The 27,343-nt window shown below is 32.3% G+C and overlaps 8 protein-coding genes across 9 annotated transcripts in view; 4 read left to right on the forward strand and 4 right to left on the reverse strand.

Annotated features, from left to right (window-relative positions):
• The window catches only part of LOC134832011 (3'-5' RNA helicase YTHDC2-like), a 216,013-nt gene that overhangs the window by 77,978 nt on the left and 110,692 nt on the right, over window positions 1–27,343 (reverse strand). The window lies entirely within an intron of this gene.
• Window positions 1,537–5,341, forward strand: LOC134828798 (coiled-coil domain-containing protein 39). Its single transcript, XM_063841785.1, has 3 exons — window positions 1,537–1,773; window positions 1,835–2,884; window positions 3,767–5,341. The coding sequence occupies exons 1-3, from the start codon at window positions 1,537–1,539 to the stop codon at window positions 5,339–5,341; spliced, it is 2,862 nt and encodes a 953-aa protein (XP_063697855.1).
• On the reverse strand, window positions 6,890–7,698 carry LOC134830415 (small nuclear ribonucleoprotein Sm D1). The gene is made up of 3 exons (XM_063843895.1): window positions 7,509–7,698; window positions 7,119–7,442; window positions 6,890–7,044 (listed from the first exon to the last, which is right to left on the reverse strand). The coding sequence occupies exons 1-3, from the start codon at window positions 7,520–7,522 to the stop codon at window positions 6,993–6,995; spliced, it is 390 nt and encodes a 129-aa protein (XP_063699965.1). The 5' UTR covers window positions 7,523–7,698; the 3' UTR covers window positions 6,890–6,992.
• Window positions 9,878–14,351, reverse strand: LOC134831292 (patj homolog). Its single transcript, XM_063844989.1, has 5 exons — window positions 13,661–14,351; window positions 12,469–13,605; window positions 11,113–11,936; window positions 10,905–11,048; window positions 9,878–10,735 (listed from the first exon to the last, which is right to left on the reverse strand). Exons 1-5 carry the CDS (start codon window positions 14,060–14,062, stop codon window positions 10,429–10,431), a joined length of 2,814 nt encoding a protein of 937 aa, XP_063701059.1. The 5' UTR covers window positions 14,063–14,351; the 3' UTR covers window positions 9,878–10,428.
• Window positions 15,325–19,962, forward strand: LOC134829227 (phosphoacetylglucosamine mutase). 2 transcript variants are annotated; one of them, XR_010161908.1, is made up of 5 exons: window positions 15,325–15,399; window positions 15,460–17,061; window positions 17,121–17,471; window positions 18,445–19,340; window positions 19,922–19,962. XR_010161908.1 is itself a non-coding variant. In XM_063842227.1 (4 exons), the coding sequence occupies exons 2-4, from the start codon at window positions 16,027–16,029 to the stop codon at window positions 18,703–18,705; spliced, it is 1,647 nt and encodes a 548-aa protein (XP_063698297.1). In that variant the 5' UTR covers window positions 15,325–15,399; window positions 15,460–16,026; the 3' UTR covers window positions 18,706–19,467. The 2 variants fall into 2 exon arrangements, 1 of the variants encoding a protein (XP_063698297.1); XM_063842227.1 differs by lacking the exon at window positions 19,922–19,962 and having other exon boundaries at window positions 18,445–19,467.
• LOC134829228 (ribosome production factor 2 homolog) lies at window positions 19,938–21,188 on the reverse strand. Its single transcript, XM_063842228.1, has 3 exons — window positions 21,063–21,188; window positions 20,784–20,999; window positions 19,938–20,729 (listed from the first exon to the last, which is right to left on the reverse strand). The coding sequence occupies exons 1-3, from the start codon at window positions 21,080–21,082 to the stop codon at window positions 20,024–20,026; spliced, it is 942 nt and encodes a 313-aa protein (XP_063698298.1). The 5' UTR covers window positions 21,083–21,188; the 3' UTR covers window positions 19,938–20,023.
• Window positions 21,250–23,031, forward strand: LOC134831381 (uncharacterized). The gene is made up of 3 exons (XM_063845101.1): window positions 21,250–21,379; window positions 21,442–21,579; window positions 21,637–23,031. The coding sequence occupies exons 1-3, from the start codon at window positions 21,305–21,307 to the stop codon at window positions 22,921–22,923; spliced, it is 1,500 nt and encodes a 499-aa protein (XP_063701171.1). The 5' UTR covers window positions 21,250–21,304; the 3' UTR covers window positions 22,924–23,031.
• LOC134829320 (aminomethyltransferase, mitochondrial) lies at window positions 24,646–27,234 on the forward strand. Its single transcript, XM_063842354.1, has 3 exons — window positions 24,646–25,051; window positions 25,191–25,438; window positions 26,328–27,234. Exons 1-3 carry the CDS (start codon window positions 24,811–24,813, stop codon window positions 27,075–27,077), a joined length of 1,239 nt encoding a protein of 412 aa, XP_063698424.1. The 5' UTR covers window positions 24,646–24,810; the 3' UTR covers window positions 27,078–27,234.

Here is a 27,343-nt window from a genome sequence, read left to right on the forward strand (position 1 = left end):
CGAGTATCCGGCGTTGTCGATGTACAAAATTATCGTGAGCCATTTCAACGCGAACGATGTCCTTTTCTCCAAAGATGCTAATTGTGTGGCAGCAATTTCCCGTATTTGCTCGTGAAAACTCTTTTTGACGTCATAAAGCGACGCGCACCACTTGAAGAGTCCCCGGAGGTCATTTTGCTTCGTTTCGCACGAAATTAGGGTGCAATGTATCGGCAAGAGCAACGTTACGACCGAAAAGCAGAAAATTACGTTGATCAGAGCGAATTTCGTGATGACAACTGTTGAAATTATTATCAAAGGCACCAAAATTGCGTGTCGCAGTTGAACTCGCGTGAGAAATTTCAGCCAAGGAGATACCTTTTCCGACGGATCTCGGAACAAAAAGAGCCCTACAGCGGCATCCATGAACTTGAGTCGCTTCCAAATGGGGTCAAATGAAAGTTTTTCCTTCGTTGAGAGATTTTCCATGATTTTTTGCACTTTAAACCGACTGAAATGCGGCATATGTTTCATTCACCCTTCCTTTTAAAGGTTTTTTTGAACTCGGATATTTTCAAGGTTTCATGAGCATAATTTCTGTAATTTTTCACAGAAAAAAATCCCGAGCATCAATTAATTTTTTTCAACGTGCTTATTTAATGCTTTTTAATCTGTAATCAAGTTGCAAGGAAAGTCGACAGCTGATTTTTTTTTTGCAGAAATTCCCATAATGCTAATGAACGGTTATCATATTTTTGCAATTTTATCGATTTTTCATAAACTACAAAAAAATTTTTTTACGCCTTTAATTGATTTATGGTCCAAAAATTTTACATATTTTTACTATTTTTCATCAAAAATGATAAATGTGTGTCGTAGGCCGTTCCAAATTTTTTTCAATGATTTGTCCCAAAAGTTTTTTTTTTCAAAATGGGGGGGGGATAAAATAAAAAAATAGTTTGAAATACATCTTCATAAAATGACAAAATTTAAACAATTTTTGGACCTAAATGAATATTTTAATCATTTTTATGGTACCTAGAAAATTTTTATAAAAATAACTGCCAAAAAATTTTGAAAAATAATTTTTTTGAAAATATTTTCAGCGAATTAAAAAAAAACATGAAATAGACCAAAAAATGGTCAATTTTGATAAAATTTTTAACTTTTTTTTATTTTGCCCCATTGGATTTTCGTCTTTTGAAATGGGGCATGGGACAAAAACATAGAGATAAGGTAGAGTGACCTTATATTTAAAAAAAAAAAATTTTTGTTCCGCGATTTTTGAATTGAAATTGAATTTAATCGCTTTTTCAGCAAATTAATTTAATATTTTTATTTTTTCAACAACTTCCCTCCGATTCAGGGGGAAAATAAAAATAAAATGTAAAGTGAGTATACGTTGACAACATTTAGATGCGTGTATAAAATAACGGGCTTAACAACCCACAAAATAATAATAACACCATAGCAACTTAAGTTGTTATTTTATGAAAATCTACGCATTTTAAACAAAATCTAATTTAGTAATTTAATTAAAAACAAAAAAAAGTAAAAATGGCTCTTGATAAATCTTTAATTAACGATTTGGCTTTGACAATGGGCTTTAAACTTCAAGAAGAAAATTCTTTCTTTGCCATTTCTAATGAAGAAAACAAGGCTTTAGTGAAACTTATTGACTCTTTGACGGAATTAAAATCTAACAAAACAACAATTATTAATTATTCCAATGGAAAATTAACGAAATTACAAGATGCTCTCAAAGGAACTCAAAGAGAATTTGAACAAAATCTCGTAAGTTATAATTTTTCTTGATTTTCTCAATTTTATTTTAAAAAATATTTTTGTTTGACAGAAATTAATTGCAGCTTTTAACAATCAAGTCTCTTCGGAAAGTCATTTAAAAAAGCTGGCAGATCAAGAAGAATCACGATATTTTCAACAAATAGAAGACATCCGTAGAAAACAAGCTGAAATAAATGACCAAGACCGCGATACTCGTACAAAGATACAAATTTTGAACGAAAGTTTGGAGTTTTTAACGGAAAACATTCAAATTGCCAAAGACATGCTATTTGAATGGAAAAGAGAATGCACCAGTAACAAAAATACAAACGACTTAATTGAAAAGTATTGCACTTTAGACAAATTTCGGGCTGAAAGCTTAGAATCTACGCGGTATACCATTCAAACTGCAATTGAAAAACACCGTTCAATCCTCATAAATTCCTATGAAGAGCAAAAAACGCTTGAGCAAACACTTGAACGAACTTCCCAAATGTACCGCCAAGCGCATTTGGATCGTCGTAATGTTGTCCACACATGGAAAGAGGCCGTAATTCAGATGACGCAACGCGAACACAACATTCAAGAGACAGAAAACGAGCTGGAACGATCTCGTGAAATGACCAAAATAAAAACGGATTGCTTCCTAAACACCAAGCAAAAATACGAAATGCAAGTAGAAAACAACAAAAATATCGAGCTTCATATAATTGATTTGTGTAACGGACAAGCGATGCTAAGAGAGAAAAATTCAAATTTGCAGTCGTTTCTTCAAATGAGCAAAAGCGATTTAATGACGTTGAGAAAAGAAATTCAAAATTTGGCTTATCGGTTGGCGGCACAAAGAAATTTAAATCGAAAACTGGCAGATGAGGAAAATCAAAAAGAAAATCTTCTGCGGAAAAATGTTGGTTTCTTGGAAAATCTCAAGACGAAAAATGAGCATTTCAAAAGTAAAACTCTCAGTGCGCAAGAAAGACTGCGACAGTTGGATGAATTTGTGGAAAACGAAAAAACGCAAATACAATACACGGAAAACGAAATTTCACGTTTAACTGAGGCTTATTTTCGAGTTGAAAGGGAAGTTAATTCGCTGCAAAAACAAGATAAAACGATACATGTAAGTATTTTTATTTTCCGTTTTTTTAATTCATTGGATTTAATTTTTACTCCGATTTCGACGAAAAATTTTAAGGAAAAAAAATAAAGAAAATTTTTGATTTTTGAGAAAAAATTGATTTAAAAACATTTTATTTAAAATTGAAAAAAATTAAAACATATCATAAAAATAACTGTCAAAATTTTTTTTGAAAAAAAATTTCAATAATTTTCATGATAATTATTTTTTTTTTTAAGAAAATTTTATTTATTTTTTAAAGAAATACATTTTGAATACCTTTGACTAAAAAAATAAATTTACGTACAAGGGAAAAAATTAACTGGCTCAGTTTAAATATTAAATTCTATTTTTTAACATATTCAAATATTTGATTGTAATTTTGAAATATATTTAAGAGAGCTAAGTTTTCGAATTTAAAATGGGGCTAAAATCGGACCAAAACTATTAAGTTTCATTTGGAAGCGGTCAAAATCTAATGAAAAAAAAAATGAGTCACGTGACCAGGCTTGTATTTTAAATTTTTGGGAATGAAATCTTGATTATTTTTTCAAAATCCTTATTTTCCAAAAAAGATCAAATTTAAAAATTTTAAACCTTTATAAAATAAAAAATATTAGAAAAAGTCGAAAATATATAATGAAAAATAAATTTGGCAAATAGAAAATTCAAAGTGGGCAAATAAAAAATTCCTTTTTTTTTAAAATTTAAAACAAAAAATTTGAAAAAAATAAAATCAAAAAATTTTCAGTTATGAAAAAATATTTTATTTTATTTTATTGCAATTAAATTTACCAATTTTTTAATTAAATTTAATTTAATTTTTCAAATTTAATAACACTTATTATGAATATTAAAAAAATTAATCAAATAATATTTTTCCAGCTCCAATCTCAATCAATTGAATCCAGTATAAACCGAGTTCGAACAAATAACAAAAATGACAAACATAAGCTACTTCAATTGTTGAACATTATGTATCAGCTGGAACTAAGTTTACAACAAACTGAAATTCGCTCCAATTCAATGAAAGGACTCAATTCTGGCGATGAAGACTTGAGATTAGAAGATCAAGTGAGATCGCTAACATTGATTCACAATATGAAAAAGAAGTCAATTAATCAATTCCAAGAACAAATTCTCAAAATGGAAGATGATCTTCGAAAAATGACCAGCAGTGTGAACGATGGCAAAAATGAGCTTGATAGCATTTCAGGAAAATTGAAAGAAAAACGAATGATTGTCGAGGGCGGAGAAAAAATCTTAAAAATAAAATTGAACGAAATCCAAAAGAATTTGGTCGAAACAAATTTATTACGAATGCGAGTGAAACACATTGAGAAGGATCTTGCACGTCAAAAAGACAAAAGTTTCACACTGGAGAAACACAAGATGGAACTTGAAGCGATTATTTCTGAAAGATTGCTCGATATAAAATCACAAATAGAAATTTTGCTACTTAATAGAAAATATTTGGTAGAAGAACAGTCACAATTACACGCGGATCTGTCAGAGCGCCAAAATAAAATTGAAATTTTGAAGAAACGCTATGAATGTGCATCCGATTTACTGGGAAAAAATGTCAATGGATCTTTAGTGACCGTTACTCAAATTAAGATCGAAAAGGCACAAGAACGGCATGTTTTACTCAACGAAGGAAATATTTTGAATGAAAAAGTATTAAAAGCCGAAGAAGACATTAAAATTATGGAAAATACTTTAAAATTTATGAATTCGTCCAACGAAAAATATAAAAAGAGTTTTGAAAAAATCGAAGATGACAGTTACGAGATACAATGTTTCAAAAATCTTCAGATTGAATATTGTCAAAATTTACACAAATTAAAAAATTTACGAAAATCATTGGCCATGAACATAAATTTATTGCAAGACATTTCCTATAAAAAGGAAGAAATTGAGAGAAATTTAAACGAAACTGAACGAAATCGGTTGGATAACAACGATATTTTACTGAAAATTCAAAAAGAATTTATTGATCAACGCGAAAAACTGGATCGTGCCGAAAGAGAGCTTAAACTCACCATCAAAGCAGTTCGTCGAAAGTATGTTGATTCGGATTTTCTTCGATTATTTGAGCGGGACTTAAATACGCGAGAGATTGAGGAACGAGATAATTCTGCCTTGCAACAATTAGCTGATTGTGTTGATACGTATCCCGATATTGGTCCTTCCGTAACGAGATATTTGTACGAAAAAGGTCTTAAAATACCCTCGAGAGGACCTGTTTGGCGAAGTTCTGATTCAATTAGTGACTATGGTCATCGCGTGGATCGAATTTGTTCTAGAATGTCGCAAAAATCGTTTATGTCAAGTTCATCGACGCCAGCGTCATCCAGTGCATCCGCAAATACAAAAACTACAACGCGTGCAAGTGCTGCCATGTCAGTGGTGAATTTGGATTTTTTATCTGACAATGATTTAAAAAATAAACGAAAATAATGGAAATTATGTGAAAAATACCCAATTTAGTTTAAAAATTTAGTTGGTTTAGTTATTTAATGGTTAGTCAAGACTTTAGCTTGGATTCCATCGTTATATCGAATTTCAAAAATTAATCAGGCCATCCCAATTTTTTTCGAAGATTTTGTCCTAAGTCGAAGATCAACAATGGGGAAACATAAAAAAAGGTAAAAAAAATCATCAAAAATTACGTTTTTTAAATTCACACTTTAAAAAAAATCAAAAATTCATATTTTTACATATTTCGGCTTTTGAACAATTTTTTGCAATATTTTTTTAATATATCATATGTTTTTGTTGTTTTAAAATTATTTGCATTGAAATTTGTTTTTTTTGATTTTTCGTCATAAATTCGGCAGAAAAAGAAGAATCAAATTCTTTCAACAATGTTTACGAGTAACTTTGATTTATAAAATTGATTTTAGTTCAAAATTTAAAAAAAAAAAACTTTGAAGCGCTTTTTAAAAAAATTTACAACAAAAAATTTTAACATCAGTTTTTCAATTTTCTGATTTTTGAAAGTAAATATTTTTATTTTCTTGAAAAAGAAAATTCGTATTTTATGATTTTTTGTAATAAAAATATCATTTTTAATACAAAAATGTCCTTTTTTTTATCAAAATATGGCGCCGTAAAAATATCATTTTTAATACAAAAATTTTATCAATATAAAATTTTTTTTAGAATTTCTTGAAAAATTTGGAAAATAAATTTTTGATAAAGTTTTTAACTTTTATTTAGTTTGCCTCATTTTATTTTCGGTTTTTAGAAAAAAATTTTAAAACTCAAAATTTCTCAAAAAAAAAAAAAAAATAAATAAATAAAAATTTTGAAAAATAAAAAAAAATGAAAAACCTTTTTTCCTTAGAAAAATGAAAAACGATAATTTTGATGAAATTTTTAACTTTTTTTGAGCTGACGACATTTAAGTTTTTGGATTTTTTATTGCGAACATTGTTCCTTACGTCCCGACGATTATTGTTCGTTTCTGCAACCAGTATTTAAACTGTATTTCATATCCAATGCGATACTTTTGAAATGTGACTTAGGACTGTTTTGTTGTAATACGAGAATAGAAAGTTAAAATGTTCACATTCCAGTCTAAATAGTTATTATTTATTAAAAATAATATAAACTAAATTATAATAAACATATTTTAACAAAAAAATAAATTTTTCATATTTGATTCTTGCGAGATTTCAGAAAGACAAAAGGAAAGGCAAAGAAAATGCGGCCTTGTAGTATACAGTCTCAGGTAGTAAATAAATAAATAATCTTTATGCGAAAATAATATTTTAATCACTTTTACTTCAAAAGGTACAACTAGCAAACGATACAATAAAAATGCTTAAATCACGAATCGACTTCATGGAAAACCGATTGTCAAATGATGAATTACTAGGACATAAAGAAAGAAAAGAAATTACACAGGAATTAACCGAAATTAAGCATTTGTTAAGCAAAAACGAGCAGATCCTAAAAGGAATTCACAAAGAAAATTCCAAAAGTTTTGTTTTAGCCGTAATATTTATGTTTTTATGTTTTTTTATTTATGGAATTTATGTTATGATGTATCAACTTCCCAAGGTGTAAATAAAAAAAACATGTTTTTGAGAATATTTCATATTGTTTATCGGCGAGACGGGGGACCACCACGTCTTCCTCCACGGCCTCTTTGTCCTCTGTAAGACAAACAAACAAAAAAAAATTAATTTTTCACAGGAAACTTAAAGTAATTTTTATTATTAAAACAAACCTTCCTCTTCCTTTGGCAAATCCTCCTCTTTGGGCACCATTTCCTCGTCCTCCCTTTTGGTCCCTCTTTTTTAGCTTTGACTTTGGAGTATCATCTATGAGTAGGGTTTCCAACGGCAAAGAATCTGGCAGAATATAATAACGAATATTATTTCCACGAATACTAAGAGAATCTAATTGTACGGGATCTCGATTCTTGATTGTCATTTTAACAGCTTTCAAGTGCGTATTCATTGCAACATCGACTCCAGTGATGGTACCATACACTTGTGTTCCATTTTTTAGTTCGATTGTTACAGTTTCATGACTGAGTTTCATCAAGAACCTAAAAATAAAAACAAGATTTTTAAAGAAAAAATCAAAGTAAATAAACGTTCATATACGTTCGTACCTTACAAGCTTCATTATTATTTGTGATTATATACTGCTGCTTAACCAAATCGAGAATGCGTTTTAATTTATAGTAACTGGCTCGTTATTACTATTGTTTTTTAATCCTTCAATTATCTTAGCAATCAATAGCGAGGGACGAATAAAAAACAACGCTTTAAACAAATTGTTATGGTTTGACACTTGCAATGCCGCATGACCCAGTGCGAAAATTGTGCAACCAGCATTTGATTAAGTAAATAAATACTTGTGTAAGGCCGCTCCAAGTGAAAATCAAAAATTAAGTCCGATACCCTATTTCAAAAGTCGAAATCCAATGGGGCAAAATAAAATGAAAATTTCATCGAAATTGACCGTTTTTTGGTCTTTTCATATTTTTTCAAGAAATTTCCTATATTTTTTTTATTTTAATTTTTAAGAATATTTTGTATTTAAAATCGTATTTTAACAAAAAATTTTTATAACTTTTTTTTCAAAAAAAATATTTTTTAAAATTTTTTTAAGATTATTTTTATGAAATTTTTTTTATTTAAATATCAAATGTACCTAATTACCTTAAATTAAAATCAACTAAAGTATTCATTAACGACCCAAAACTGTTGAAATTTTGTCATTTTGTATGAAAAAGTATTTCAAAACTTTTTTTTTTTTGAAATTTCCCCCCCCCCCTATTTTATGAAAAAAGAAGTTTAAAAAAAAAAGTGTCAAAAACATTTAAAAATACAACTAAAATTTGTTTTAAAAAATATTTTTTAATCGCTAAATTATTTAAATCAACTAAAAATTTTGAATTTTGAAAAAAAAGGATCGAAATAAATTTGGAGCGGCCTTAATTTTCTAAAATATTTTATTCCATTAAAAAATTTATTTTCAAAAATAAAGTTAAAACATTGAAAAATGAAGTAAAAGCTGCTAAAAAATAAAGAATGGATAACAAAAAAATAATTTTTAAACAAAAATCTATTTCTTCTAAGCAGAAGTTGGAAATTTTAATTAAAAAAAAAAAAGTTTCATTTCAAGTTTTATTATCAATAATTTCTTTATTCATTTAATTTCTCCTTTCTTTAAGTACACATTTAAGTAAATTTTATGTTTCACTACGCTTCATTAATTTTTTTTTCTCTTAATAATCTGTGATTTGACTTAAAAAATATCTCTTTTTCCCTAATCTCATACTAAAAAGGTTAAATATATATAATAATATGTATATAAAGATAATAAAATAACTCTATTCTTTTTTCTTCTTAAAAACGAATTCAACGGAAAAATATTTGGAGGGAATTTTTCTCTCTTGGTTTCTCTTTTATATTTTATTTTTTGTATTCGACATGATTTTCGTATGTTTTTTTCATAAATATTTCATTTGTATTCCAATTTTTTCTTAATTATTACTTGAAAGGTAAGAAAATATATTTGTAGCTGACTCTAAATATAGTTCCAATTAAAATGGAAACAAGTTTTAATATTTCTCATTGACAAAAAAGAAGAAAAAAAGTTGTTAGTATAGTGCATTGTAAAGTGCTCTTTTAATTTTAAACTCTTAATTTTTAGTAATTCGTCACTTTCTTTTATATTTATTTTTTTTTCTACGTTCGCGCGTCGTTCATAAGAATATTCAACGATTTTTTCTTATATTTTTCCCTACTAGTTTTTTTGTCATCTTAGGCGAGTAGTAGGTAGAGTAATATCATTTATTATATTTTCTACAATATTTATTTTTTTATAGGAGACTGATGCTTTATTTATTTTTTAAACATTTTTTTTTACTTTTTGATAATTTTTTTGGTTTTTTTTCTCTAAATTTCTTGGCACACGAAATTTCTGGCTTTCTTCCTTGAAATATTTTAAATTTTAGATAAAAAATGATAAAAAGTGTGCCACAAAAATCAAGTTATTGCACAAAAAGTATATTTAAAAAATAAAATTGAAATTCATTAATTTATAATTAGGAAGACGATAAAAATTCATCATATAGCTGAGTTAGTAATTTTTAACTCTATAAATTTATATATGTTTGAATAAAAAAATCTTTAATCTTAATATTTTTTTTTAGAAAAAATGCGTCGATTTTTGTATATATTTTTTAATAGTTTTTTTTTTTTGTTTCTTAGTGAATGAGCAAATTGTTGTTTGTTTTTTTTTTAAATAATTCTCTACCGACAGAAAAATACATATTCTACTCTTTTATCTTTTTTTGAGTTTCTATTTTCAACTTTTTTTTTTAAATTTAATTTAATTAATATTTATTTTAATTATTAAAGTCCATCGATTTTCTATAATACCCCAGTAAATTTTACTGTTAAAAATTCTTTTTATATTTTTTTTAAATTCTTTAAGAATTTTTAACAATTTTTTACTATTTTTGTTTGATTTCTTACTGACTAAAACATCATCTTTTTAAATATTTTTTGTTCTAACAAACGAACATTTGAATAGTAATGATAAGTACATAATCTAATAATAAAATTTTTTTAAATGGGAATGTTCAGTTTTGTAAATTTTTAATAATAAACTGGAATGTGTATAAAAAATTCCTTTTTCCTACGAAAAATTGAGTGGAATGTGTTTTGATTAGTTTTTGTCTTAAAGTTTTTTTTAAGTATATATTAGTTTTGCTTGAAAAAAGCATAAAAAATCGTGCTTTAAAACTAAAAATTCAAAAGTGCTGTTCATTTTGCTTTTTTTCTTTTGCATTACGTGAGGGGTTGTCGTCACAAGTCAGAATTTAAATTTGGGAGCAATCGTGTTTATCGAAAAAAAAAAAATATAAAATAATTATAGGAAGACGTAATTAACAAAACTCAAAATCATTTGCTTTGAATCGATTTGAAATAAATGACGAGTTTTGCTAATGTGTTCATTGCATGGTAAAAACAGATAAATTCATCAAATTCACTCCGGCTTATGACAAAATATTCTTCTCATTCACGTATGATGTCGGGTTTACTGTTTAACGAGGCCCGATTTCGCAGCATTGCCGAGACGTTTGAGTCGAAAGCGGACGAGCCCATTGATGACATCGATTTGTCGGAAAAGGTGATAGATGAGTCTGCCATCGGAAGTGGCTTGGCAACGCCAATTCGGACAACTCCCTTGGGTGCGCCTTTGAGTGCGGCCACCGCTTGATCTAGCGATGCATTCTCGAGACATGTGTCGTTCACGAAGAGCAGTCGGTCTCCGGGGATCAGTCGACCATCGATTTGAGCCACGCCACCTGGCACGAGGGAACTGCAAATTTAAAAAAAAAAATAAAATTAATTTAGATTTATTTAAAAATCCTTTTTTTTTAACTTTATCATTATTTTTCAAGAAATTTATTCGATGTTTAAAAAAAATAAAATAAAATAAAAAAACAAATAAATTAAGTAGAACTTTTGAATAAAAGTTTTTTACTTACCGAATAACAATTAATGTGTCATTAGGATCAAGTGGATCTTGATAATCGAGTATGGAAAATCCCAAACCACGTTCGCCTTTCACTAATTCAATGATTTGTGACTCAGAACTCCACATGGCAAGTCCGGTAAGGGGTTCCAATGACCTAAAAAAAATAAAAATTATAATTTAATATTTTTTATGATTAATTTTTCAATATAATTTCTTACCGTGACTTCATTTTAGAAAATCCATCGGCACCTGGTGACCCCGACGTGGCTAAACTTCCATCGGATTTCGCCTTGACAAGGCGATCTGAGGGCATAAGTCCGTGCGAACTTCCCGCTTCACTAGTTTCAAGCTCTAATTCTTGCTGAAGATTGTCTTTTGTAAATGCAACCATGGTGTCACCTACGGCGGAGCTGGCATTCCGGCAACAAACCATCCGCACGTCTTGCGGCAACTCCTTGAGAATCGAAACGACTTCCAAATGATTCATGCCCAGCAGTCGTTTGCCGTTCACTTCCAACAATTCGTCGCCCGATCGCAGCAATCCGTTCTGACCGACGGGACCTTCCGGCAAAATTGATCGAATGTAGTGATGGGGGCGCACTTCGCGTCCTCCCTCAACGTCTACGGTGCCTTCGAGCGAGATTCCGAGACCACTTGAGGCGGCAAATTTTCGGATTTGCGCTACAATGACCTCCACTTCGGGATCTAGGACCGCTAGCCATTTACTCATGATTGCTTGTCGTGTTTCGTCTGTTAACTTGGACTCGATCGCGTATTTGTTCGGCGTGCTGCTGGTTGCCGAGTCATTTAGTTTCGTACGATGACTGATGGGAGGCGGTGGCGGCAAATATGACTCTTCGTCGTCATCGACGGCAGACTCGGGAGCCAAATCATCGTCGTCTCCGCCATTTAGCGGATGTGGGATGGTTCTTTGTTCGATCGAATCGCGCGCCATTTGTAATTTATTGCGGTTCGCAGCTCCTCCAACGCCGAATGTTGTCATAGTTGTTTGGGGTGGCGGAAGAATGTCGGGATTGTTGATCTGAAATACAATTTTTTTTTATATTAATTGTCTGAATCTCTGTCTCATTTTTTAATTTACGTGATTTGACTTCCAATTTCAAACGAAGCAAAAATTTAAAAAAAAAATCATCGAAAAAATCAAAACAAAAAATTTTTTTCGAAGTTTTTAAAATAAAATAAAAACAGGTTCTGAAATACTTTTTCATTTAAAAAGAAAGTTTTTAAAAAAAATTATTATAACCAAGAATTTATCATTTTTTTTAAAGGAAATCCAAAATACAGTAATTTTTGATGGAAATTTTGAAGGTAAATTTTGAACTTTTTTTTAACGGAAAAAAAATTTCCAAAATACAGTGCAGTTTTTGATGGAATTTTTTTGAAATTGTTCCAAAAAACTTTTTTTGGCCCTAGGATTATAAACTTTTGGATTTATGAAATTTAGGAAATTTGTGAAAAATTTTTAAAATTTTGTTCAATTATTTTGTGATCGAAATTCATGCGAGCTCAAATTTCAAAAAAAAAAATAGAGGAAGAAAGGCTTAAAAACTCACCTTCTTGACGGGAATCGATGAAAACGAAGTTTCTTGACTGAAAAGCGACTCATCGTACAACGATTGCTTGGACGTTTTGCGGAACGGCTCGTGCAGATTATTGCCGCTGCCGCCGCTGGCATTGTAGGAAGCAAGTCGCGCCGCTGAATTGTGGGTCAGGGGTGGAGGCAACAACGGTGGCGTATTTGGGGTCGATGGCTTAAGCTCATTAGCTGCTATTGCTTGTTGAAGTTGTTCGTATTTCGGTCCGCGCAGATACCGTTCGAGGCAGAGTCGCACAATGGCGCCACTCTGCTTCAGCACATCCACGGCCTGATGATTTGAGAAACCTTGCAACGAGTGTCCATCCACTTCGATAATTCGATCGTTCACGTGAATCTTGCCTGACACATCCGCCGCACTGCCGGGCGACACACTTTTCACAAAAATACCCGAAAGTTCCTCCTTTTCGCACACGTATCCGGCAATCGTGATGCCAAGTCCGTTGGAGTCTTTCTTCAACTCCACCGTAAATCTCTCGGTTTCCGGCAACTCCATGTCGATCAAGTTGCTTTGCTGGTCGCCCTGGAACCGGAAATGCTCGTTCTGCACGGAGGGCGTCGATGGCGTCGAAGAAGTTCCAAAAATTTCGGGATATCCAGCATCGGCCAAGTATCGTTTCAACTCGTACGGGTCTTGAATGAGGCGCGACGGAACAATTGCACTTCCTTCCACATCCTCAACATCGACCGAGGGATCAGCAGGTCTTGCCACTACTAAACGTACATGAGTTCCCGATTGCCGCAGCACGGATGCCACTTGCTCCGAGACCATTTCGTGCAAATTTACATCGCCAATTTGCAGAATGTGGTCTCCGCTCACTAAACGACCATCGCGATCTGACACGCCTCCCGGCAGAATCGTCTTGACAATGACTCCCGCATTCTTGGCTCCAATTATTCCGAATCCGAGACCCGTGCCGTCGTTCACGAGCTCAATTGCTTGCACCTGAACCCACTCGACGGACGACAAGTCATGCGAAGCTGCTCTCACACTGTCGCTCATCACAGATTTGGGTCTCTCGTCGTCTGTCGACTCGTTTTTCGAACTGCCCGTGAGCTCAGCCAAGCCGCGTGCCTTCTTCAGCATCGACATTGTCTACAAAAAAAAGGTACAATTATAAAAAAGAAATTTAAAAAAATTAAATTTTTACCTTATCATTCTTATCTTTGTCATCCATCAACTCGTTTTTGTTCCCGTTGTAGCCTTTCTTGTCGCTCGTGCCACTGCCCGGACTTCCCGGGTCACCTCCACTGAAATCTCCGTCAAAGAGATCCGTGGCAGGTGGCACTTTCAGAATCAGATCACCGCTCACGGCAATATCAAAGTCATTCGGCAAAATGGACGGGTGCTGCGCAATCTGACTATTTAGCTCCGACAACGAATCCTGGATGTGAACGATATTCCGGAAAATCGGATCTTGTAAAATGTCCAAAATCAACTTGATGTCATCCACTGTTTCCATTTGCAACTTTGGATCGTTCGATTCCTCGACCGCCTGCTTCACCAGCTCCATTTGCTGCAGCGCATTACTGATTTCGGCATTCGTGTGCATCTTGGCGCTCGCTCGCTCGTTCGCTGGCTCCCACAATCAAAAACACAATCAAATTAAAAAAGTTCCACGGGAAAAAAATGAAATCTATGTACAATACAACATATAGATACAAGTAACGTCACACCCCTATTTTTGTCGATTCTCACACGAAATTCCGCGAATTTTGAGTTAATGTGCACACGTCCCACTGAAAAATGGACTTTTTCTCGTCGCGTATTGCCTTTGGGACATTTATCTACGGGCGATTTTCAATTTTCCAGCGATTTTTTGTTGCGAGAAGTTTGCAAGTTTTTCACTGAAGAATGTTGTATGCATGACCAATGACGTGATGTTTTAAAATTCTAACCAATTACGTGCGAGATTTTGATGCACTTTGATGTGATTGGTTGTCAGAGTGAGCCTAGAACGAAATTCAATGGCATTTCCTATTGTGAATTTCACTTTTTCTTTGGGAAGGGTCACTCTCGAGAGTATAATTTTAAGAATTTTACTAAGATTTTGACTGGAGATTTAAAAAAAAAAAAAAATTCTTGATGGATGTTTTTTGAAGAAGTTTTAGAATTAATAATTATTTATTTATTTAAATTAAACGATGCGCCACCGAAAGTCACTCATTTTTCACCAGTGGCGGAGGCAAAAGCATATTAACAAAAATATCGAAGCTACTTTAAAAATCCTAAATTTATCTTTTAAATCCGTAATTTTTATAATTAAAATAATATACATTCATTTGAAAAAAAAAATTATTCAAATTTTTATTTTTCTTGCCACTCATAATTAATTTTGATTTTTTTTAAAATTTATTTTTAAACATTTAAATTGAAAAACTTCTTAAAAAAATTGCATTTAAATAATAGTAAATTTTATAAAAAATTGTCACAAATTTAAAAAAAAAATTAAATTAATTTTAGATTAATTTTATTTTAAATAAAAATTTTTAGAGATTCTTATTCTTTTAAAATAATCAAATATTTTTTTGTTTTAAAGAAAAACTTTTTTTGACCATTTTATTATTTTTTAGATAAAATCATAGCATTAAAAATTTAAAAAAGTGACAAAATTATTCTAAAAATGAATATTTTTATTTTTTTATATTTTTAATTTTAAATTGGAGAAAAGTTCAAAATAAATACAAAACTTGAGGTCATTTTATAAAGTCTAAAAATACCTGAAAATTGTCATAAAAATTAAAAACTGGAAAAATTAGATCCCCTCCAATGGATCCGCCACTGAACCTTTCATTCACATTCAGTGCATGTCAAGCGCCGTATTTGGTGTGTAACTCTCTGTGCAATCAGTGCTACCCAATCTCTGAGGAATTTTAAAAATTTCCGGCCGTGAGTATTTATTTTCACTGTGAAACGATAAATTTTCAATTTTGACTTTTTTATTGGCAGAGAAGAAAAAATTAACGCAACCTGAGTTGACGATCCCTGCCCTCATTGAGTGCTATATCTGTGTTGTTATCAGTTTGCGTGTAAATTTGTCTTTTCATTTTTGTTACCATTTTGGCCAAAACTACTTAGAATAGAGGCAAATTCTTTCCCAACGCATCAACGGCAGCACGTTCACGGCAAACGACAACGAGATCCAGTTGAGTCAGCTTTCGGTGTGTCATTTCATTGTTCCACATATTATTTAAATATACACCTATTACGACGTCGACGAAGTACAGGGGGAACCGAAAAATTATTTTTAATTGACAAGAATTTCGAGAGAGAGTGTACGGAAGAAGAACTGGTTCCAGGTTATTTTTAATATTCAAAAAAAATAAAAATATAAATACTTTACGCATTTCGTCAAGTGACGGCGACGACGAGAGAGTGAAAAAAGTGAATCTGCTACGTATACAAATCACAATTCGTCGTAAAAATTATTTATTTTTGAGAAAATATCGTTCATTGTACCTGCAACTGCGGTGGTGTGAATAACGAAACGCAGAAGACAGCGACGAAAACAAGACGATGTCGATTAATCTGAAAAGTGTGTACGCCTTCGCGAAAGAAGTGCATCAGAAGAAAAGCGACAAAGTGATACAGTATGGCACGGCTGGTTTCCGTACGTCCTACGAGGATTTGGATCACGTCATGTACCGAATGGGTCTGCTCGCCGTGTTGCGATCGCGTGCCAAGGCTGGTCAAATAATTGGGGTCATGATCACGGCATCGCACAATCCCGAAGTGGACAATGGCGTGAAGCTCGTGGATCCCGCTGGCGAAATGCTGGAACAAAGTTGGGAGCAAATTGCCACAAAGCTCGCAAATGTGCCCGATAATGACTTGCAGAGCGAAGTGGAGACAATAATTCGCGAACAAAACATCGACATGACGGTCAAAGCACCCGTTTACGTGGGCATGGACACCCGTTTTCACAGTCCGATGTTGGCAAAAGCCGTCATGAATGGCATTATGACGTTGCGTGGCACCCCAACGGACTTTGGGATCGTTACCACACCGATGTTGCACTATTTTGTCGTTTGTGGCAACACAAGTGGCGCCTATGGACAACCCACGGAGGAGGGATATTACAACAAATTGATCAATTCGTTCAAGAATCTCCGTGGAAGTGTCTTTGAAAATGGAGCGTACCGCAAAAAGGTGTTGTTCGATGGCGCGAATGGTGTCGGAGCTCTCAAAATGTTGTCGTTTGCACGTAAATTGGAGCCCTGTTTGGAAGTAGAAGTGCTCAACAAGAACGGAAAGATTAATTTCAACTGCGGCGCGGATTTTGTAAAAGTTCAGCAAAAGTTCCCGTTGTCCTTCGAAGATGTCAATCCCAATGTTCGATGCGTGTCTGTCGATGGCGATGCCGATCGCGTTGTTTACTTCTACAAAAATGACGCCGGAGACTTTGTGTTGCTCGATGGGGACCGAATTGCCACTTTGCTCGCTAGTTACCTCATAGATCTCATTCGCAAAATTGGGATAAATTTGAAATTGGGGATCGTGCAGACTGCTTACGCGAACGGAGCCTCCACGGATTACATTGTAAAGGAATTGGTAAGTTTTTAAAATTTTTATGGAAATTTTTTATGCAATTTTTTCTTGTTTTATTTTAGAAAGTACCTGTTGCATGCGTGCCAACTGGAGTGAAGCATTTGCATCACAAAGCATTAGAGTACGACATCGGCTGTTACTTCGAGGCGAACGGCCATGGAACGATAATTTTTAGTACGCCCGCCAAAACTGCCATCTTAAATGCTTCCGAGGACGACAGTCTCTCCGAGGAATCTCGTACCGCTGCCAAGAAACTTCTCTCAACGATCAACTTGATCAACGAAACTGTGGGTGATGCCATTTCCGACATGTTACTTGTCGAAACTGTACTCCATGCCTCCGGGTGGGACCTTAGCGAATGGCATGGACAGTATGAGGATTTGCCAAATTTGCAATTGAAAGTGAAAGTGCAAGTAAGTTTTGATTTTTTTTAATAAATGAATTTAAAAATCGAATATTAAAGTAGGGCCAATGAAAAAGTTCATAAAATCTCAAAATTTTTACAAAAAAATTTTTAAATTCGACAAAATTTTAAAAAATTAAATATTAAGTCCATATGCTTAAATATTAAATTAACTGTCAAAAAATTTTCGAAAAATTAAGCTTTTGAAAAATATTTTTAATTTAAAAATTTAAAATAAGCCAATAAAAAAGTTCAAATAAATTTTTTAAAAATTTCGTCGAAAGAAAATTTTTTTGAAAAATTTTCGTGAAAAAAATGTAAAAAAAAAAATATAAAAAAATGTTTTGATCAACAAAATTTTATTTTTTTTGAACCAAAATTTTTATTTTGCTTTCAAATCTCCTTTGAGAGCCCCTATTTAAGGAAAAATAATTTATGATCGAAAAGTACACTCTCTTACGCTTCTTTTGGCGTTTAGATCAATATTGTAGCGTTTATAATTCTTGAGTTATCGAAAAAACAAAAATTTAACCCAAAAAACTCGAATTTCCTTTGTTTTCTTTTTTGAATTGTTGAAAATCATTGAAAAGTTTTCGTGTTTTATTTCATATCTCGCGTTCTGGAAATTAAAAACAATCAAAAATTTAGGAAAGCAAATTGGGGGAAATAAAAAATCCTTTGAATTTTATTTTTTTTTAATGACAAAATTTAAACATAATTTTGAAAAATATTTCAAGAGTGAAAATTTTATGTAAAACTATTACTTTTAAATTAAAATTAAAATATTTTTTTTTAATTTGAAAAAAATTGCTCAAAAACCTCAAAAAAAAAATGATCTTGTTCTATGAAATTTTTAACTTTTTTTTTTGCCTGATTGGATTCTTAAATAGAGTTTAATTGATTAATTAAATTTTTAAATCTAATATAAAACAGTCTTACCTAAATCAATTTTTAATAATTTTTTTACCTTCTTTCAAAAACAGGATCGCAACGTGATTACCACAACGGACGCTGAACGCAAATGCGTGACACCAGCTGGCCTACAAGCGGAAATTGATACCCTTGTCGCTCAATATCCACGTGGACGAGCCTTTGTTCGGCCCTCGGGCACGGAAGATGTCGTCCGTGTCTATGCCGAAGCTGCATCCCGCCAAGATATGATAAAACTGGCGTACGACGTTGCCAAGGTGACCTACAAGTTGGCAGGCGGCGTCGGCGACGAACCACAAACACCCAAATTGTAAAAGTCTTTTTCGCAAAATATAATAAGAAAAACGCTCAAAAATGCATAAAGAAATAGTAAATACACTGCCATCACACGTACTACGACTATGCAGGGCTAAATAACATTTTCATCATTCCCTTTTATTACATGTATGTTTATTACGGTGATGTACGTATGATTGAAGGAGAAAAAAAAATTAATATTTTTGACAAAGGAAAGGAATTGAGGAATGAAGAATTTTTTTTATTATTATTAGATAAAAGACAAATATTTATATATCAATCTAAAAATTTTTATGGCAAATTAGCCCATCGTTAAAAAAATGCTTTCATTAGTTAAATTTTAAGGTAGTTCCTAAAGAGAACCTAAGAACGACTCGTTGAGGAAGTAGTACATGAACTCTCTTAGCTTTTTATGTCATTTACGTTTGGAGATTGTTTTGAAATACTAACAAAAAAGCCTTACTAGAAAACATTTTTTTGCTATTCGAAATTTTTTTAGTGTTGTAGAAATAAGTTAACGCCACTAACGACGAAATATACTCGAAAATTAGTTAATACGCGAGAAAATGAGAGTTTATGCATGCATTTAACTTCCTCACGACGTCAGCTTGATTGAAAGAATTTGGCAGAAACAGAGATTATTTTTATTGAGGTCGCTTTAAATTTATTTCAAAAATTTTTTTCTCAAAAAATTAAAAAAATAAATCTTCTTCAATTTTAAAAAGTAGAGTTTTAAGAATTTTTAATCTTTTATCAATAATTTTGTCATTTTTTTAAATACCTATTTCCGATTTTTAATAAAAAAAAATTAGAACATTTCAAGTAAAGAAAAAAAAATTTAGGTATAAAAAATTAATATTGTCACAAAAAGTAAAAGAGAAAAATTGCTAAAATTAAATATTAAAATAAAAAAAAATTAAATCAAATTTCAAAGTCAAAAATTAAAAATAAAATCTTTGGAAGAAAATCCCAAAACCGTTAAATTTTGATAAATTTTTATCAAAAATTTGAATTTTTCAGGGATTTTTTATTTTTTTATAATTTGAATTTTTCTTTGTAAAAAGAAATAATAATTTTTTGTCATAATTTTTTTCTCTGCAATTTTTTTTTTCACAAAATAAATTTCTTCTGAAAATTTTAATTTTTAAAAAGGAACAAGAGAAAAAAAAAATTAAAATAAATTTGTAGCGACCAAATTACCTTCCTACTAACCTGAATGCAATATTTATCTAGTAAAATAAATGGAAAATATCAGTACTATTAATATTATTAACTCAAATAAAAAGAAAATATTATGGATTGTTATCTCATAAAAAAAATAATATTCAAAAAAATTTATTCATTTTTGTTAAATTCTACTCTAGTTTCGCGCATTGCTTGTTTCTTCGCCTTCCGTTCAGCTTTCTTCTCTTCTGGCGTCTTTTTCAAGCCCTTCATCTTGCGTGTCTGCAACTTCGTCACGTCTTGCTTGCCAACGTGGACCCTTCCATGGTAGTTGCCCAACTCGTCTCGCGTGACATTCTTCTTCTTCGTCACACGCAGCGGTGCCGGCGTTCGCAACGCTTGTTTGTACAACTCTTTTGTAGCGATTTTCGTGCGACGAATACCAAAATTGATCGACGGCCCGATCTCTGACAATTCAATACGTGGCGTTTTCTGTCCCGATTTCCGCAAGAGAATTTTGTAGGAACGCATAAAAATTGTGAAATCGTCGTCAATGGTGAAACTGATGACATGCTCCAAGCCTTGCAAGCGAATTGCATCAACAGGTTCCTTGTGAAAGACATCGAGCAACAAATTCCGTAAGCGTCGCAATTCCTCGGTCAACTTCCATTTGTAGCCGTTAAAAATTAGACACGGTTTCACGTGCGTGCTAATTTTCTCTACTTTGAATTCATGTAAAGGTTTGAACGATTTGATGGCCAGTTCGACCATATCGAGCACTTCGTGTTCGTACAGCCGACCGATAATCAAGTTGTCGGGACGTTTTTTACTGTGCGAGCCGAAGAAGAAATGTGTGCAGTCGTTCTTCATGGTGAGTCTAAAACAAAAAAATCATGAAAAAAATGCAAAAATGACACGAAACAGCACTTACTGTTCCAAGGGAGTCGCATCATCGAAGGGAGTGTAATCGTTATTGTGCTTCATATTTTTGACTCCGGGTTTTTTAATTGTAAAAATATCCTTCATGGCGCCTCTGACGTTGGCTGAACACTTGCGACCTTCCACAAAAATGGCATTTTTGCAGTTTTCGATTGTTTTTGGCTCGCGATCCAACAGAATTTTCTTGCCACGACGAGTTTTGGGTTTGCTGTTAAGGAAATTTTTTATTTTAAAGCAAATTTTTAAAGATCAACGCACGGAAATTACTTACCGAATTCTCAGGAGAGACATTTTCACCTATTTATTCTGTAATTTAATGGAAAAACTAGAGGAAATTACTTTTTGTTTACCTCTACACGTGAGAATGGCGAATTTTGACTGATTCAATCAACCCCAATGGCAATTTCGGTGTTCCGAAAATACGACAAGGGCTTGTTTACGTGCTCGTTTAACGGACATTTTTTATTTTTGCGTGTTTTTTTGTCAAATTTTATCGTGTGGACCTGAAAAATAATGAATAATTACGTGTCAATGGAGGAAGATCAGCTTCCTGCGCCAGTGCGACAGCCAACGAGTAGTGAAGGAGCGGTAATTTTTGAATTTTTTGACATTTGAAGTTCATTTGATAAAATTTTTGGTGTAAATTTTAGGAGTTTCGACCACTTTTGGCTGATATAACGTTGTACAATGAAGACAAAGGCAAAATTATGCCGCATCCAGTGATAAAACCGGCTGCTAAACCACAAGGAACGCAAGGCATGTCGTTTAAAGAGTGGAAAATGAAGCAGGTTTGATTTCCCGGGTTTAATTTTTTTAGTTTAAAATTCAATTTTTATATCTTTTAGGAGCAAGAATTTAATGGCAAGCCTACTTTTCAACCTTCTTTCGTCGAAAGTGGTACAAATGATGTCCTGTCGGGCGTTAAAAAGCACGTTCGGTTCAATAATTTGTCGCAACAAACGCAATCACTGCCAATTATCAAGGAAAATGCAATTTTGTCGCCCGTAATTGAGTCCGCAAAGAGTTTACCTCCGAATTTGCTGCAAAATCCCGTGGAACGTGGCATGGAATTGAGTATTTGTGACACTGTGTTGAAGCAACAGCAGCTGGAGGAGCAACAACGAAGAGTTGCCGAGACGCAAATGAACTTTAAGCCAATTTTTGCTGGATTATATCAACAGGGAGACGCGATGCACTTATTAAAACCATCGCCGAAGGAAAATATCGTGTCGCCGCCTATGGTAATGAGTTCTCCCGTACATCAATGTGCATGTCAACATCACCCCTGCATGTCAAATCCGTCTCAAATGAACGTTTCTCCATCGCGAATGATGAATTTCCAGCAACAAAGTGTCGCAATATCACCGGAAGCGTATCGATTGCAGGAAATGCGCGCAGATCAACTGGAAAAACGTGTCGAAAATCTACAGGAACAGCTTTATCTTTTGCAACAACAAATGTCCTATGTCTTACAATCGATGCAAACTACCTCATCAAATGCGTCTCCCGTGCCATCGCAACCCCAGATGAAATCCTCGAACCCATTCCTCTCACAAATGATCCAAGAAAGCCTCCACGAGGAAATGACAAAGCCCAAAATGGTCGATTCGGCAACGCAATACACCATCGTCGAACCCGTGGAGCAAAAAACTCCTTCAGACAAGACCTTTTTCAATCAAGTGCTCGGACAAGTGAACCAAATTCTCGATAATACGGACGAAAGTAACAACAATCACATGGTGGATAGTCGCGCATGTAAATACATCGATAGTGATTCGAGTGCCGTTTCAATTTACGAAAGGACGAATCCTTCCCCGAAAACACGCGATGACAAAAGCAGCAAAAAACCAACGGACAAAAGTACGTTCATGGACTCGCTCGCAGCGAAATATCTCATGAGCAGTACAAATGGCAATGAAACGACGACGACACCGACTCAAGATTATACCTTTCGCAATTCCACGGCAAAATCGACGTCAACGGGACAACAAGACACGATAGATGTGTCGACAACGTGCTACAATTACCTCAAAAAGTACGATTTGCTGAAGAATTATGCGGAGGACGACGTTAGTAGTACGGGAAATGTGCTCGATCCGAAACTGATAAAACAGAGACAAATTAAATTTTGATACGTAGACAAAAATGTTAAGGAATGATAATGATTTATTACTATTTACGTTAGGATTAGTTGAAATTTGTTAATTTATATTTAAATAAATGGAACTTGACAGAGTCAATGGAGATTGAAAATAATTGTAATTTTTGTCTTTAATATTTCAGAAAATTATTTTAGAAAATAAAATAATTAAGTTTCTCTAAATATAAAATTTGGTCCCTTTAAAAATCGAAATTCAAATCTCATGTTAGAAAATTTTATTAAATAAAAAGTGCGGTTTTCTCATATTTTTTCATAATTTTTTCGCTTTTTGAATTTTTGTTCTCCAAAAATAATTTAAAAAAAACTTAATATTTTATTTTATTTTTTACCGCATTTCGAAGAAAAAATGCGGTATTAAACTCGACTTGTCGTCCGTGTGTTTTGTTGTGTCCAAAAATAATTTTACAAAAACTTAATTTTTTTTATTTTTTTGGATTTAAATTTTTATTTGAGGAGTACAAAATTGTAAAATGACTATGAAAGAAAATAGGTATGTAACATCGAAATAGTATTTTTTTTTTTGATTTAAATTTTTATTTTGAAGAAAATGGTATAGTTTTGTAAAAATTATTTTTTTTCGTATAGATTTTGTTTTTGTTTTAGGCCGCTCCAAAATTGACTTTTTTTTATATTTTTTTATGTTTTTACAAGAACATTGAAAATTAAATTTTTTTAAATATTTTCATTTTTTTTTATTGAAAAATCAAATTTAACAATAATTTTGTCCTCTAAAATTTAAAAAAAAAAAAATATTTTCAAAAATTCAATTCAATTTGAAATAAGTCATTTTGTATCAAAACTTTTTTGAAAAAATTAAAAAATTTAATTATCAAAATTTAATTTGAAAAAAATCTTTTGGGACGAAAAATTCGGAAAAAATCAAAAAGTACTAAAAAATGTTAAAAATTTTCTCTTTTTAAATTTTGTTCTGAATTTTTTTTCGACAAAATCGAAAATTGTGAATTAATTAAATTTATTGCCTTAAATTTAAATAAACTAAATAAAATATGCCCAAATTTAGATTCCTTTCATTAAGTTGTTTTTTTTTTCGATAATTTTCTAGAATTTTGCTAAAAATTTTAATTTTTTATCGCTATTGTTAGACTCGAAAATTCTTGTGCTTAAAATTAAATTTTTTGTCATTTATAATCGTCATTTAACACTATTCCAACATTTTTTTAAAAAAAATTTCAGACTAGGATAACACAAGAAGACCCTTTTTTGCGGTTAAAAGAATAATCTACAAAAAAAAGTAATCTTCCAAAAAGGTTAGACAACAAAAAAATGGGACAAATCACACTCGAACAAATTTTCAAAAAACACGCACCGGCAATAATCCAAGCATGTGAACAATTTACGAGTTTTATTCACCCCGCTTAATGTGTCAGGATTGCCACAAGTGGCATCTCAAGAAAAATGCAGACGACCCCCCACTTACGATCATTTCTGGCTGTCACAAAGAACCGGTTTTTGTAAAATCTTTGCGACATCCCTCTCTCCATCTGTCTGTGTACGAGCAAGAGATAGAACGAAAAATGAGTAAATAAGATGTACTTTTATTACAGATTAATCAGAAAGACAAAAATATTATTGACTAACATTGATAAGAATGGTCATTCATGACTGTGCTCCGTGCTACAGACGCCGTACTGGACGTATAGTGTAACGAATATTATTATGCACCATAAAATTCCAAAACAGTTTAGTTTTCGCAGAGAGTTGAGTAAGTCACAAGACGAAGAAGAAGCACTGACCTGACAACTTTTTTTTTTATTGTAATAACTTTTATTTACAACTCGGAGATTTTTATCATTGTAATAAGGGAATTGTTGCAGAGGAACAAAAAAATATTATTACAATGTTGATGCGAGCCGTACAACGTCAAACGACATCTCTTTCACGGCAAATTCGTGCCTTGACAACAACGAGTAGCTTGCGAGCAGGTCACTCGACAACGCCGCCAGAGAAGACGTCGTTGCACGACTTTCACGGGCAAAAAAAGGGAAAAATTGTGGACTTTGCGGGATACTTGCTGCCTGTCCAGTATGAAGACTTGAGTATCAGTGCCAGTCATTTACATACGAGAAAAAATGCGTCAGGTAAATATTTTTCTTCTTGATTAATCCCAAAGGTCAAAAGGCAAAAGTAGTAAAAAAATGTTCATGACCATAAAAATTTGTGTTGAGATAAGGCGGCAAACTGCTAAATTTTGTGATTTTTTTTCATTTTTTCTTCTAGTTTTTGACGTCAGTCACATGTTACAAACTTACATTCGTGGCAAAGATGCAATCGAGTGTTTCGAGTCAATTTGCACCGCAGACTTGCAAGGCATGCAAAATGGCAATGGATCGTTGACGGTGTTCACAAATGCGGAAGGCGGTATCTTGGATGACTTGATTGTCAGTCGTGTGGCGGATGATCTCTTGTACGTAGTCTCAAATGCTGCTTGCAAGACGCAGGATAAGCAAATTATGAAAAGTGCAGTGGTAAGTTACTATTGATTAAATTTAAGAAGAGCACTTCAAGTCGAACTGAAATATAAAGAAAATTTAAAAATACAAAAAAAAAGGAGAATGACAAAAAAATTAAAAAATCAAAAATTTTTGACTAAAAAAAGGGCGATTTTTACTAAATTTTATATTAAGTCAGATTTGAACTAAATTTAAAAAAAATTAATTTTTTTATTTTAAATTTGTGAGATTGAACAAATTATTTTTTTTTTAAATTTTAACTCACAAAAATTAAACAAAATCTTACAAAATTAAAATTTTTGACCTTTAACTGTATTTAATAGAAAACGTCTTGTTTAAGCAAATTTACCTCTTCTTTGGAATATTTAATTAAAATTTATAATTTTTTATTCAAAAAATTCCAAAAAATGTCAAAAATATTCCAATTTTTAATTTAATTTTTATTTTTCCCTATGAAATTTTTCGACAGAATTAGAGGGGGCGACAAAAAATAGAAATATAAAATTTATTCGGCTTAATTATTGAGGTGATGTACCTTAAAATTTAATTTTTTACTTAAAATTTGCCAAATAAAAATAAAATTTGCAAAAAAATATTTCTAGATGCTTGATATTCTTTTTTCGAATTTTAAAAATAATTAAGCAGTATAAACAAAAATAATTTTTCAGAATTAAAGATTTTTTTTCAAAATCAAAGTTTTCATTAAAATTAGTTTAAAAACATTTTTCATGAAAATTTATCAAATTTTAATCGATTTTGTAAAAAAAAATACTTATCCCTCGTAATTTCCAAAATTAATATAGAACAAAATGCAAAATTTAAAGAAAAATGGGTAAATGATGAGAAAATGATACCTTTTGTCCTTATCTCATAAAATTGATAAATTTCTTCACTTTTCATTTAGGAATCCTTCAAATCCAAGGGCAAAAATGTTGATATCGAGTTTTGGGAAACAGCAGACCGCGCTCTTCTTGCTCTCCAAGGACCTACCGCAGCAAAAGCTTTGCAAGAACTCACAAAATTCCCATTAAAAGACTTTTATTTCATGCAAACGACATCAACTGAAATTGCTGGAGTTCCAAATTGCCGTGTTACTCGTTGTGGCTACACCGGCGAAGATGGTTTCGAGATCTCCATTCCTGCTGAAAAAAGTGCTCATGTGGCCGAAGCACTTTTGAACACGAAAACGGGTGATGTCAAGTTGGCCGGATTGGGAGCACGTGACTCGTTGCGTTTGGAAGCCGGATTGTGTTTGTACGGCAGTGACATTGATACAACAACGACTCCAATTGAGGGAGGTTTGGCATGGCTTGTGGCGAAAAGACGTCGTGCTGCAGCAGATTTTCCGGGAGCGCAGACAATTTTGAAACAATTGAAAGAAGGATGTACTAGACGTCGTGTTGGCTTCAGAATGACAAGTGGACCTCCAGCACGTCATGGCACGAAAATTGTCGTGAATGGAGAAACGGTGGGTGAAATCACCAGTGGATGTCCCAGTCCTAGTCTCGGAGGAAGTGTAGCGATGGGTTACATTAGCGAAGCGCATAAGAAAGTCGGAACGAAGGTCGAATTGAAAATTCGTGATAAATTGTTTGCATCGGAAGTTACTAAAATGCCCTTCGTTACATCGAACTATTATCAAAAACCAAAATAATTATTTTTTATCAAAGTCATAGGAGTTTAGCTAAAGCCCAAATAGATAGATATACAACTGATTAGAAATAAAGCATACAGTCAATAAATTACTCTATAAATATCTTCAAAAATAAAATGGAACAAAATAAATGAAACTAATAATATAATAAAAGAAAATATTCAAAAATTTAAGTTTTTTTAGTTTTTCTCCGAATTTTTTAATTGTAGGCTTAAAGTTGATCAAAAATGACTTGCAAAAAAATCAATGCTTGAATCTCAATTTTG

Source organism: Culicoides brevitarsis, chromosome 2, assembly GCF_036172545.1.
Source record: "Culicoides brevitarsis isolate CSIRO-B50_1 chromosome 2, AGI_CSIRO_Cbre_v1, whole genome shotgun sequence".
NCBI classification, from domain to species: domain Eukaryota; kingdom Metazoa; phylum Arthropoda; class Insecta; order Diptera; family Ceratopogonidae; genus Culicoides; species Culicoides brevitarsis.